This window comes from Necator americanus, chromosome I (assembly GCF_031761385.1).
Source record: "Necator americanus strain Aroian chromosome I, whole genome shotgun sequence".
In the NCBI taxonomy this organism is placed as follows: domain Eukaryota; kingdom Metazoa; phylum Nematoda; class Chromadorea; order Rhabditida; family Ancylostomatidae; genus Necator; species Necator americanus.
The window spans coordinates 28,316,605-28,329,819 of record NC_087371.1 but is presented as its reverse complement, the minus strand read 5'-3'; the positions used below and the strand labels follow the sequence as shown (position 1 = coordinate 28,329,819).

Here is a 13,215-nt window from a genome sequence, read left to right as displayed (position 1 = left end):
TATGGTAAGAATTTTATAAATGGATGCGTTACTCGTAAAAAGAAAGAAAAAAAAAACAAAAGCATGGAAACATGAATCGCATATATAGTGAGTTCAATAAGATGAATAATTGATACAAAATATAATATAAAGAGTACAATGTAACTAGTGAAATGCACGTTTTCAACAAATACCAGATTTGCATTTTGAAGAAAGAATAATAAAACACTTATTAAATGAAGAATAAATGCTAGGCCAATAAAGAATAATAAAATACTAGAGAAAGATTACCTTTGTACCGTTCCGACTTCATCAAGTGCCTGATCAACTTTTTTTCCTCTTTGCGCCAAATTCTTTCTTGCTTTTGCGATAACCTGAATGAAAGTAAAAAACTACTAAATTAATGAGGAAAAAAAACAATTCGAAAAAGAAATAATTCCCAAGTGTTAATAGTAGAAGCAAGCCCAGAACACTGTGAAGAATAAATTGGTCGTTTCAAGAGAAAAGAAAAGCTCCGAAATTACATAAGAGCGCAGAAACATCTGGTCAATTAATCTTCAAAAGTCACTGGCGAGTCTGGTTTCAGATATGAAAAGGCCTATCTCAAGAAACTTGAATAAATAACCCACAAGTGAGTAATAATAAATTAAATAAATAAATAAACAAATAAATAAATGAATAAACTTCATATTCATGCTATAGGATAAATTGATCACCGTTGCCATATTAGGAGCGTTTAAGTCAGAGAGCAGAAATTTAAAAAAAAAAACAACAAACAATGGAGCCACCTTTGCTACGTCATCAATCGTAGCTCGATTCGAAGCCCACTGGGACTGCGTTACAGTACCGTCCGAAAGACCATTGTCCCATGCAGTCGACACTTCTTGCAGCTTTGCTTCGTTGGCGGCCAATTTTTGCTCAATCGCCGCTAATTGTTCTTGCTGGGCCATTAATTCAGCGGTGCTTCGTGCTATCGGGTCCAGATCGTTCAACTCCTATAATCCTATTGAATAAGTATAAAATCGACATCATATAAAGTATAAAGTAAGTCAGTTAAGAATTAATTTGGAAATAAAATATAATTCAAAGAAATGCTCACTTTGATAAATATGAAATAAATAAGTAATAATATAAAGAAATAAAATTATTTAACTATAATTTAAACATAAGATGATTATAATCAAACTAAAAATAACCATGAATAAGGAGTTCGTGTCGTTCTTGATTTGTGCACTCTTTTCGGACAACTTCTCCATATCCTCTTTTTTGGTTTCGAGAGCTGCCGACAATTCACTGAGTTGAGTTCCAAGCGCAGCAAAATCGTTGCTGAGTTGAGCCAAAATCTCGTCGTTAACTGCACTTTTTTCCGGTGTCGCGCTCTGCAGAATAGTTTATATTTTGGCGACTTCGCACGCATTGGCATCAATATGCTGCCATCATCCATACCTTCTTTAGTTCATCCTGGCAAACCCTTAATTCACGCTGGGAACGATTCCAGAAACCACGAATCTCGGCCAATCCTGAAGGAATATGTTCAGTGAAAAGAGTCGTACTAAATTAAATAGTAGGCACTTACTTGCTGCCACTTTCTCAGGAGTGTTCAATTCAGCTATGCCTGACTCAACCGCACGTTTTTCCTCATCGGCTACGTGACGTGCTTCGTCGGCAAGGCGGTTGAACTTCTCACCAAGATCTACCTACAAACTGGAGAGTTAGTAAGTGAACACATTCCAACGCCTTTTGCAATTTCTTCGAATCAAATTAATTCGAATGGTTGCAAGTGAAACTGCAAATGACAGTTTATACATCAGACGACGAGAATTAATAAAGAATTGAATGGAAGATAGCAAATAGAACATTGTACAACTGAACAGGATGCAGTTCGTACCATGTCATTACCACAAAATTGTTGTTCCGATGACCTTGTGATATGTGTGCTGTGACAAACTAAATAGCTCGACGATTCCAGAAAATACAAATTTTAGCCAGTTTCAGAACTGACAAGCATGGTGAGTATTCACTGCTTAATTCCAAAAACAAAATTTGTTAGTGAGCGGCTAACCTTGCGCTGAGCAGACTCAATGGCCGAATTGATCTTCTTCGAGAGGCTGTTGCAATCATCCGTAAAGTTTTCTGCGCTTCGATGGAATTTATTCGCATCTGGGCCGGGTGCAGAAGCACTGATACGAGAAGCTAATGCTGAAAAAGAATTCATCGAAATCATTACCGGTGGTTTGGTTCACCTCATTTTAACCAATATGTCACGACGACAACTTCTGTACCTCCAAGAGTAACGGCATCGGCTATTCGTCGGCCGGACATGCCCATAATTGCTTTCAGTACACCGTGAGTTGCTGCATGGTCGTCTTCCGCAATTGCACTCGCCAACTAGAACAATGTTGGTACGGTAGGGTCCACACGACATGAAGATCGGTACGGTTGCGTAAGCGGCTGCACTGGACGCGGTGCGGTGGAGCGTAGCGGTTAGGATCGATGGGGGACCATTACTGGCATCACTCATCGCTGCATCTCGCAATGGTCCCACCTCGATCCAACCGCTAGCTCCATCGCACCTCTTCGAACGCAACCGCTTACGCAACTGTGCTGAGCTTCATGTCGTTTCAACCCCTACTATAGCTTGACTTGAATAAAACCGTACTAATAATGTTTACCTCATCCTCGTCCTTCTTCAAATCAGTGCGAAGGGAGTTCTCCAGATCACCAAATTGTTGAATCAAATCAAGAACCTGCAATCGATAAAACCGATTGAAATGGAAAGCGGAGACAGACGTAAAATCCCATTTATTCCACTATTTCTTCTACTTTCGAATTAGTTAGAATTAATTAGAATAAGAAAATTTGGGTTCACCACATTTTTCTCACATTAAAAAAAATGAACAGCAAAGATAGCAGGGACAGTAGAGATCCGAGATTATTCAACACATCCACGTTACAACTACTCAATAAAAAGGTCAACATGCAAAAACTTGCACGCATTCGAACAGAGTTACCTAGGATAATCGTCCTATATGATTGATAGGTCGCGTAACTGAAAAAATATTAAGAATTTTTTCTTCTAGAATTAGGAATTAGTAGCTGTTTTTAATTTTCACAATCACAAAATTTTGAGATCCCATGTGATTAATTTTTTTTTGGAGAGAAAAATGAGTTCACATATCTGCTACAATGCTGCTTTAACGCACTTTAGCTACAACTTCACTCCTTTCCTTAACAGCTCCGACAGCTGTATTCCAATTTGTTGAAAGAAGTTGAAGCTTTGACTGTAATTCGTCGTCAGGAACCTTCTTTAAACGTTCCGTGACCACAGCCCTGAAGCAATTCGGTCATATATCAACGCCCATCGCTGATTCAATAAGTGAAACACACCGAACGTAAGGAAAATCTCCTTCCACATCAGAAATTTTCCTCAACAACGAGTTAGTTGTATCAGCATGTTCCTGTAGACGGTTCGGATCAGCTGATATAGGAGCGGCCTGAAACCGAGTTAACATGAGTCTTGTACTTGTCGATTAGAACTTAAATCTCTCGCCAAACAAACATGATCCATTTCAGATTTCGCTTCTAGCGCCAGATCAAGTAAGGCTTCTAGTTTCTTTTCGATTTCATCTCCTTCGTTTCTTGATGAAAGCGCCGCGTTCTTGATGTAGTCGAGCTTTTTACTCATCTAAAATTAACTTTTTTTTAAGAATCCCCTTTATAAAATAAATAAATCTCCGTTAAACACACAACAGGCTACAAATTTCATCAACCGGATGACCACGATGCGTCCGTCGCGCAATGCATGCGCTTTCTCTGTTTTACGTACAATCCCTCTTCCGGCTGCTTCCTCTCCCAATTCAGGATGACGTATCGCGGGCATTCGGCTGAGAAATCCAACAACGCGTGTAGGTCTGCAAACCCACCTCTGCAATCTTTTTCCTCAATCCGGTCATCTGATCCTGTAAGTCGCCTCTATTCACTGAATCAATTTCCACCTCCCCGGAAGAGCTGACCAGATCCGACATGTGGTCAATTTTGTTGTTTAAGTCATCCAGTTGTGATTTAATGACAGATAACTCCTGAAATGTTGAAAAGAATTGGTGGTTATGGCACGTTTATATTTAATGTTATATTATACTATTATTTTACTGACTACTTGTTTTATATTTTATTTACATTTGAATATATGAATGCATTTATACATACGTTGAGTCGCAGTTCCACTTCCGAAGGCGGCATATTTCCAAATTTTTCAATATCCGCTTCTTGAACAGCTAAGTCATTTCTGAAACTCAGACTTTCATTTTATTTCGAAGTAAAGCAAAACTTCACAGTTATGACAGTAATAACATACATGACATCTTTTTGCAAAGCTTTGATCTCTGCTCCTAAACTTGACGCACGTTGAATGTTTCGTTGTCTCTCGTCCAACTCTTTCTCAAAGTCATTCCAACGGGAGTTGATGTTCTCCAGCTGAAAGGAAGCCAATGCCGCGAAAGTAATACCAATAAAGGCAAAAAAGAAGGTTAAAACAGTGAAGTGGACTGGATTTTTTTTTTCGAATTCTGGGGAGTTATGTGGGTGCAAAAAAAGAGGAATCGGAATTCTTTAATTCAAAATAAATTATCCCATGTTAACCGTCACGGTCGTGTCATGCGGGCCCGACATAAAAGCCAACAAAAAAATTGGAACCATCTTGAATTATAGCCAAAGTCTAAGTATCAATAGTTACGAAAACTGCATCACTAAGTTCGATGAGTTGTGTGCGCCTTATCAAGATCCTTCTACGTTTTGAACTAAGGGCTCAAACAATATTTCATAACGTTACATTCGTTTACTTCACTATTTTTATTTTTATTTCTGTTTGGTTGCCTGTTACTTCTAAGGAGAAATCCAACGTATACCGCCTACCGTAGATGAAAAGGCGCCATCTTTGTCTACAGTGGATTCTGTAGACAAAGTCTGAGAGAGTTCGTTTAATTTTGACCAACTTGGCCGCTCGCCATCCATCTCAGCTTTGATGATCTACAAATCACATATTCATTGCTGGTAGAAGAAGAAGAAACGTATTTTCTAGCAAAGACTTGAGAAAAAAACATTTTCTAGCGAGGACCTGAATTTGTTCCAGCTGGGTGTTTGCAATAGCAGCGTCTGTGTTAGGCACTCCAATAGCTGCCAGCATACGATGTTTCGATGCTAACCATTTTTCAACGCCTGCACAACCGTCTATTAATTTCTCAATTTGCGCAAGTCGATCACGCATTGCTGAAATAAAAACATTGGTAATTATCAACAGAAGATAGTGTAAAAAAAAGCATAAAGCAAAAATAAAAGTGACCTTCCATTCGATCACAAAGCTGATCCCATTCATCCGAGAGCGCTCGGCTACGATCGAACACCTGTTGAGCTTCACCGGGAAGTGAAGCCTCACCAGCTAGTTCACGTCCACGTAATCGGATCTAACAGAGATAGACTTTTATGCAGTCAATATATGGTAATCAGAAAAATGAAATTAAAAAGAAAAATAGAAAAATAAAATAAATATGAAGAAACAGGAATAAAAATGCATAAAATAGTTACATAAAACAGGTTATGAACAAAGTCCAGAACAATTCCCTATAGGAGCATTTTATTTCACTATCGGTTACAGCAGGGATAAGAAGAATTCATACACATATGTCCTAGCCTACGTTTTTATCACACGGCTGAGTTATTCCAGATGTACGAATGTGGTTCGTCCGATAACTATGACAAGGTGAACAAAATTTATGAGCAATTTAATTAATTTAATTTCCAAACCAAATTTCTTCAGACCTATCACTGCCATTATACTCTGCCATTTTTCGTTATAAGGCAAATTGTAATTACAGCCAAAAATATGGACATCTTCAAAAATCATTTTCGTAAATCCGTTTAATAAATAAAATAATCCAGTTCTTACCAAATAGCCATTTTATTTTACTGCTATTATATTCTATTACTAAAATTACATTAAAAATGGAACTTTTTGGAAGTAAAATAATTTTCGGATGCTGATAAGGTTTCGTACAAAACGTAGACAGTACTAGTACAAGCAGATACCATTAATCAAACATCAGGAAGAGAAGGTTTTTTTTTCAAATCGGAAAAACGTGAGGGAGAGCTTGAACTTTTGCGATAAATATATCCATTAGAAGTTGAAAGAGGGCCATTTTTTAAAAAGGAAGATTTGTACTCTGGTCCGGATTTGAGTCAGTTAGTAGTTAATATAGGGGATGCTAGCTCTGGCGTTGATAATGGACGGTTACCTTATAAAAGATGGCTGCATAGAGCACATAACTCATATCTGGTTCTATTCCAATAATTTCTAGTTTGAGTTTATATATAGGTTCATTTTTTTGATTTATTTAACAAATACCAGAACATGTAATTGAAGACTCAAAAGAATGTTAAAAAAAGAAAGGAGAGGAAAAAAGAATAGAAATAAAACGAAGGAATAGTATAAGAGCGAGATTACTCCTTTTTTCGGGAGAAATTTTCTAAGATCGAAACTCACATCGTCAAGACGTCGTTGTTCCGCTTTTCTGCTCTTGTATAATCGATGTAGAGCGGTTTGCAAAGTCTGCACTGCATCGGCAGTGGTTGGTACACCGTATTCAGACTGTAAAATTATCCATGGTATTATTATACAAAACTTACAATGAAACTGTTTAAAATTCATAGTTTTTTCTTCTCCACCACATACCAGATTCTTGTTTTGCGCTGAAATCCATGAGCGTAGCTCTTCTTCTGCCGTAAGTAACGCTGTCGCTTTATTTTCCATTGCATTTATCCCTTCCAGACGATTTTTCAACGCATCAGCTTGGGCGTTGTACCTGAGATGAAAACGTGGGCTGACACTGCTAGGAATGTATGTACCCTCGCTCTTTGCTCTCAATTATAAGACCAACCTAGTCATGAAATCCATAGCAATCCGAGGGACTGCACTCATTCTGGTGCCTGCACCAATGCCCTCACTATCGTCTAGTCGTGATGCAACAGAATCGAGTTCTTGTACTAATGCAAATCCTAGAAAGCATTTACGTTATAGGATTTGTAAATATGTAGAATAAGACACTTCTCACCTTCTTTGTGTTTCTCTATGAGGGGATGAAGATCGTTCCTTTGCTCAACAAGTCTCTCACAATCAATAGAAATAGGTCCAAGATTATTAAAATGCGCATCGAATTGGTTTAGCCAGTCACTCAATCTGAAACGAGAATCAAAATTAAAATTGATAAGGATTAATAAGATAGTTCTTAGGACAATGCAGGACCTTACTGGAATTGGTCAAAGAGTTATAACATCATGACTATGGAGTACGAAACATTCGGGAATGAATTCATAAAAATTACAAGTGAAACGTAAAGCGAAAAAAAGTAAAAGAAAATGAACAAAAATAAATCATAAAATATTGTATTTGAACAGTAAATCATGTGAAGACGTAAATATGCAAACGTTGTCAAATTGCATCCAACAAATAAATCATCTATAGCCCAGACATCACACACATTCGCCAGCAACTTCACAGCTAAAGTTAGCGAAACTCCTCCTCATTTGGTGAAGGCACGTAAATCATTTTGTCTTGAAGGTTATTTTCACAAAATGGAAAGTGGAACGATGGCTCTAAACACTCTTAGTTACTTAATAAAGACTCAGTTTTCTGAAATTCTGTATTTGGACAAAAGCGAAGGGAGGGAGAGGGGCTTGCATACTTGAAGCGGATTGTCCACAATAAAAAAAAACTATTAACTAACTAATTACAATTAAAACAAAACCTAAACAATGTAAAAAAAACAAGCAATTAAGTAAAATAGGAAAGCGAAAATAAAACAAAATTTAAAGAAAATAAGCACAAAGTTTAGATTTAAAATCGGTCGAATCTAACATTTTCAAACTAATTCGAGAGCAATACATTAGATGAACCGTAACTATCGAAGCGGACTCTCGGCATATGCTGCCGTATTTTGGATTTTTCACTAAAATGTTAAGATGAGAAACTGCTCTGAATCGCTTCATTCTTAGAGCTATCTTCTGAAACTTCAGAAATTTCCTCCTGGTAAAAGATATGGACTTGCATGGAGCTAGCACAAATCTTTCCTAGTTTAACGGCAAGCTCACGGCAGCAATAAAATGAGAGGAACAGAAAAAAATAAATCGTTTCTTTCTTTTTTGAGAGAAAAACTCTTTGGAATGATACAAAAGCCAAGCGCTCAATCGCGATTCCCATGTTCTCATCTTGAGTTGACAAAAAAAGAGGAAAGAACAACGCTGACCAGACATTGTAAGTTTCTGCCTGGGCATAAATAAGTGAATCCGAAGAATCTGTCTTCGGAAGTGTAGATGAAACAGTACATTGCAAAAGATTTTGTTGTAATCTTCGAAAGAACTTGCTACTTGAAGTCATCAAAAAGACATTAAAAGTTTTCAGAAAGGAGTGAACAGTGAGAACAGTGAGAAGGAGATAATTACTGATGAGAAAGAAGCATGTAAAAAGTTAGCAATGCAGCGAACTCATCGATACACATGGTCGAATTGAAGAAAAAAAGCGGAGGAAAGATAAAAAAAAACGAGTGCCACTCACCTTTGTTTGGCGTCCTCAAATTCGCTTTCTAAACGTCCAACTTGTGCCTGAACCGACTGTTTCGCTTCATGTTCACTAGCCAAAGCAACAACTTTGCTATCGACTCCATTGATCTAAAAACAGCGGATAAGAGGTGCGTACTTGAACAAATCCCGAAACAAGATCTTACGTAAGCATCCACTGCTTCCGTTTCTGTAACGTTTGGTATCCGCTTGATATTCTCTGCGGTTCTTCTCATATCCATAAGTTGGGAGTTCATCGAGTCAAGTTCTGCTGCTATCTCTTGCAAACGCGGCAAGTCACGAGTGTTCGTTGCTCTCAAATTTGAAGAAATCGCGTCACAAGAGCGGCTCAATGACGCTCCTCTTGATTTCAGTTCTACAACGCCCTCAAGAGCGTCATTCACATTGTCCGAGAAACCCTAGAAAAAACAATTTTAGTTTCAAATTAAAACCATCCGCCTATAGCATTACCCTCAGCTCGGTACTATTACGCTGAAGACGGTGAACGGCTCCGTTGAGCTTATCTTCAGCGACATCCACCCATTCCGGAGGATTTGATGCCGATATTTTTTTCAGATCACTCTCAAGATCTTTAGTTAGTGCAAGTCGGCTGTCGAGATCCATCCGCAGCAGCTGTACTTCACGTTTCTGAAGGTAAACCGATAAAACATGATGTTTTAGAGAACGAAAAATTATGCTCTGTTAAAAAAGACTCAAAAGATTTAAAAACTAAAAAATAATATTTTAAAAATTTGAACTATGCTATTACATTTGGAAATTATCAAATCATGTTTGGAACAGTACATACCAATTGTTGCAGAGCGTCTTCCTCTAGGGGTACATCTCTGGATGTTCGAGAACGATTTTCAAAATCTTCAATCCAAGGGTAGAGGTCGAGCACCGCATTACGTACACCTTCGTTTGCAGCCTTCTGAGCGGTAGCATAGTTGAAAGCCTCCTGGATTCGCTCCATTAGATTCTCTTGTCTGTAAAAGATCCCGGTGAACCTCCTGTTTGTTTCCACCGTTCTCTCGGAGTTTTGCACGACACAGATTCAAAAAAGGAAGACGAACCGTCGTTTTCGTTCTGCTGCTTCCATTTCATGGCGGTTTGTAACTTCACTGTGCGCATTTAATCCATCTAAAGCACTTAGAAGGCGTCGAGATGACTGATCTACCTGATCGAAGCGTAGATTTCCATCCACAACCTAAAATTATATGAAGTTTGTTGAAATACCCCTTTCTAATAAAACCACATCCTACTTGATGATTCAAGTCCTCAAGGGCGGAAAGTTTCTGCTCCACGCTCATATCCGAACCTCGATCAACCTTTACAAGAGCGTCTTCAATATTTGAAAACCATTCGTCTACCCTTCTAAATAAATGAACCTAAGGTTGCATTCAACTTCAGGAGATATTTTAGAAGAAAAATTTAAAAAAAATGAAAAAAAAACAGAAAATACTACTAAGCGTTGAAGCAGATTCTCACCGCAAATGCTCATAAAGCTCGTTTCCAAGGGAGCCAAGACGATTCTGGAACTGTACCAAATCCGAGCATTGCTTCTGTAGTGCGGAGAAATCATCCTGAAAAGCGCAAACGAATTCAGATGGAGAAGGTACAAGGTTTTCTCTCGATTAAAAAACCAAACCGCACTTCAACACGATAAAAAGTGTTTCGAATCTCCGTGGAGTGAATTCCGCGAGTAGAAGCTTCCGGCACTGACTCGTACAGAGATTGAACTTCCTGCTCAATTTTAAGCAAAAGGGCACCAACAGCTTTAAGACTGTTTTCTTCACGAGCAACTTCTTCAAGTAGAACTTTTGCTTCGTGTCGTGCCTTAAAAGGATCTTACAGTACGGCGAAACGAAGGAGTAAAGGAATTGTTTCGAGAAGAATGGAAACCTCAGAAAGGTGCTGAGGATCTGCGGAACGCTCACGAATCGAGGCAATAACTCTCGTTTGGTGGGTCATCCACGACTGTAAAGATGATGTCTTCGAGGAGAATTCGATCAGAAGAGCTGCCAGTACGTCCAACCTAAAAATGCGAGAAAATGAGAAAGTGCAACGAGTGTTAAACGATATTCAGTACACTATAGCATGGTTTGTAGATATTATAACAACAGTATGCGCGCTGGGCAGATAAAGATCAATCCGAGATTATTCGGCTGCACGAATACGAATAACAAATTAGGGATGGCGTAAATCAAGTTCAGGAGGGATATTGATCGATAGGTATATTTAATTCTAGTGAAACGATAGAAAAGAAGCACAGATCAGAAGAGCTAATAATTAGAACCTATCAAATCTTGAAAAAAGTACCTAATAAGTCGTATAAATAGTAACGGAAATTAATTAAATGGTAGTTCTAAGTGATACCCAAAACAAATATCCTCTTCCTCACCTTCCATAGATATTTTCAACAGTACGAACGACATTATCGTAATCGGCAGTGAGTTGATCTTTCTTCTCGCACAGAAGTATGTACTGATCAGGCGAAAGAGATCCAGCTGATTCGTGACATAGTGCATCCACAGCTTCTAGTCGTTCTTTTATTTGATCTCGCCAATCATCCAGCGATTTCTTTAGATTCTGAAATACGGAGAAAATTTCTGGATATGAGTTATTTAACAAAACATCCGCTATGCTTTACATATGGCACAGGTACTCTTTTCCTCAGCACATATAAAGTCGCTAAAATATGTCGTTGAAAAAATGAAATGAGTCGCACTCAAAACGGAACAATAAGGAGCAGGAGCAGCAGGAGCTACGCACTATTCGGAGAAAAATTGACCGCATCTGCACCTAATTCTGCCCTAGTAGTATCTAAAACTTATTAAGATAGATAATTTACAAATGATATCTTATTGTAGTGTTCCATTTAGATGTGAACAATCTTGTTTCTGGAATAGAAGCGTATTTGTCTGAAAACATATTTAAGAATAAATATTTTCTCGGTCGTTTTGATTTCTTTCTTTTGATTTTTTGAAAAAAAAAAATCTTGCAATTTTTTCTAGAATCCACTTCTTCCAAATCACAAAAGCGAAACCACTTACCATTTGAAGAAAAGTAACAAACAGCGAAAATCTAAGCCACAGTTGCTTTCGCACTTGCAAATGAAGTACAACTGCTTTCTTGTGATGCGCTACGTTCCTCTAATCATTTTTGTACATCCCATTGGAATGAGAGGATTTTAGATCCATGAATGCGTTCTCGTGGGCTCATTATTATTACTATTATCAATTTAATTTAATTTAATTTAATTATTACTACTATTCAACATAAAAATATGACTAATACGCGCCGTGTATCACAACCGGTGTAGTGTTGTTTTCTTCCGAAAGCTACACGCCGTCTCAACAGGTTATAATTTTGAAACTAGTCGCTCTGCAAGAGAAATGTGTGTTTCCAGCAGAGACAGAATCTTTTCCGTAAACAATTCAGTTTTGTAGTAAAAATTACTTGCAGCAGAAGAAAACCGTAGCTTATCACAATTACGCCATAATTTTGCTTATTTTATCCACAATTCCCGTTCTATATGATAATACGGTGCACTATCCCAATAAGATACTATGCCTTCGCATGCTGTAACACAGATAACTAGTAAGTGATACTTTAAATAAAATCACCTATCTTCTAAACAAGACGTTAACCTGCTTTAACCTGGGATCTACGCATATAAAATGCAAACATACAGAAAAATTGAAATTTCTTTTCAAAGAAATCTTAGAAAAGATCTCGCATCTAAGTTTAGAAAACAAATATGAGCTATTTGATTTTGGTCAACAGCAACAGAAACCAGCATTACTATTCATCACGGGTTTTTTTTTCTGGATACCTAACCAACCCTGAAGTACAGATAGATAAAAGAAATTTTTAACATTTGACTATGTAATTCATCAAGAAGAATCATACAAAAGGCTGGAAAACACTTTTATTTCGCTGTCTCCTACTGTACTTTTTTTTACCCCGGTGGACCTAAAAGATATTTATTTCGGAGCAGTACAATTTCCAGACACTGCAGTTCCAATAGTTCCTGAAGCTTTTCTCGCAACCAGTTCAGTTTTGTATCGAAAATTACTCGCAGCAAAAGAGAACCGTGGCTTATCACAATTGCACCACAATATGGTCGGTTTGGGCGGGTGTGTTGTAGCGGTTAGAGGTTCCGCCTGCACGATCGATCGGAGGTTCGAATCCGCCCTAGTACTCACCAAGCCTTTCATCCCTCCGGGGTCGATAAATTGGTACCAGACTTGTCTGGGAGGATAAAAACACTGACTTGACACATCGGCTAGCCACCGCAAGTCATTATATAGGCCAGATACACGTTCGTAAACCTCAAACGATTCTGAATTGAAGTGAACGTGGGGGCGCATCCCAAGCGGATTGATTAACGCCAGAAACTTTAACTTAAACTTCAACTTTATGGTCGATTTCATTCACAATTCCCATTACGTAATATTACGGTACAGTTTCCTAGGAAAGAAAGTTCCTGAGTGCAAAAGCAATGAACTCTGCTTCTAGCGCAAATGTGATGATGAAGTGAGTTATTTATAAATCTGTTCTCCTTAAAATCAACAGCGGCAGAAGATTTAGTGTTGTATGAATAGATACTTTAAAAACCCAGAACAAAAC

At 38.0% G+C, this 13,215-nt stretch overlaps 1 protein-coding gene across 2 annotated transcripts in view; it reads right to left on the bottom strand.

The window, feature by feature from the left end:
• The window catches only part of RB195_007126 (uncharacterized protein), a gene marked incomplete at both ends in the record, with an annotated part of 37,433 nt that overhangs the window by 21,872 nt on the left and 2,346 nt on the right, over positions 1 to 13,215 (bottom strand). For both annotated transcript variants that reach the window (XM_064180589.1, XM_064180590.1), the window contains 31 exons: positions 271 to 353; positions 768 to 974; positions 1,176 to 1,358; positions 1,426 to 1,499; positions 1,556 to 1,676; positions 2,042 to 2,178; positions 2,262 to 2,367; positions 2,652 to 2,726; positions 3,183 to 3,309; positions 3,367 to 3,473; positions 3,539 to 3,664; positions 3,903 to 4,058; positions 4,186 to 4,264; positions 4,334 to 4,452; positions 4,891 to 5,004; positions 5,093 to 5,244; positions 5,318 to 5,438; positions 6,515 to 6,619; positions 6,704 to 6,833; positions 6,909 to 7,026; positions 7,083 to 7,207; positions 8,582 to 8,694; positions 8,751 to 9,002; positions 9,055 to 9,231; positions 9,392 to 9,569; positions 9,657 to 9,790; positions 9,846 to 9,957; positions 10,072 to 10,166; positions 10,237 to 10,419; positions 10,486 to 10,618; positions 10,985 to 11,172. In XM_064180589.1, coding sequence (XP_064037450.1) covers positions 271 to 353; positions 768 to 974; positions 1,176 to 1,358; positions 1,426 to 1,499; positions 1,556 to 1,676; positions 2,042 to 2,178; positions 2,262 to 2,367; positions 2,652 to 2,726; positions 3,183 to 3,309; positions 3,367 to 3,473; positions 3,539 to 3,664; positions 3,903 to 4,058; positions 4,186 to 4,264; positions 4,334 to 4,452; positions 4,891 to 5,004; positions 5,093 to 5,244; positions 5,318 to 5,438; positions 6,515 to 6,619; positions 6,704 to 6,833; positions 6,909 to 7,026; positions 7,083 to 7,207; positions 8,582 to 8,694; positions 8,751 to 9,002; positions 9,055 to 9,231; positions 9,392 to 9,569; positions 9,657 to 9,790; positions 9,846 to 9,957; positions 10,072 to 10,166; positions 10,237 to 10,419; positions 10,486 to 10,618; positions 10,985 to 11,172 — 4,130 coding nt within the window. The remainder of the gene's footprint in view (positions 1 to 270; positions 354 to 767; positions 975 to 1,175; positions 1,359 to 1,425; positions 1,500 to 1,555; positions 1,677 to 2,041; positions 2,179 to 2,261; positions 2,368 to 2,651; positions 2,727 to 3,182; positions 3,310 to 3,366; positions 3,474 to 3,538; positions 3,665 to 3,902; positions 4,059 to 4,185; positions 4,265 to 4,333; positions 4,453 to 4,890; positions 5,005 to 5,092; positions 5,245 to 5,317; positions 5,439 to 6,514; positions 6,620 to 6,703; positions 6,834 to 6,908; positions 7,027 to 7,082; positions 7,208 to 8,581; positions 8,695 to 8,750; positions 9,003 to 9,054; positions 9,232 to 9,391; positions 9,570 to 9,656; positions 9,791 to 9,845; positions 9,958 to 10,071; positions 10,167 to 10,236; positions 10,420 to 10,485; positions 10,619 to 10,984; positions 11,173 to 13,215) is intronic.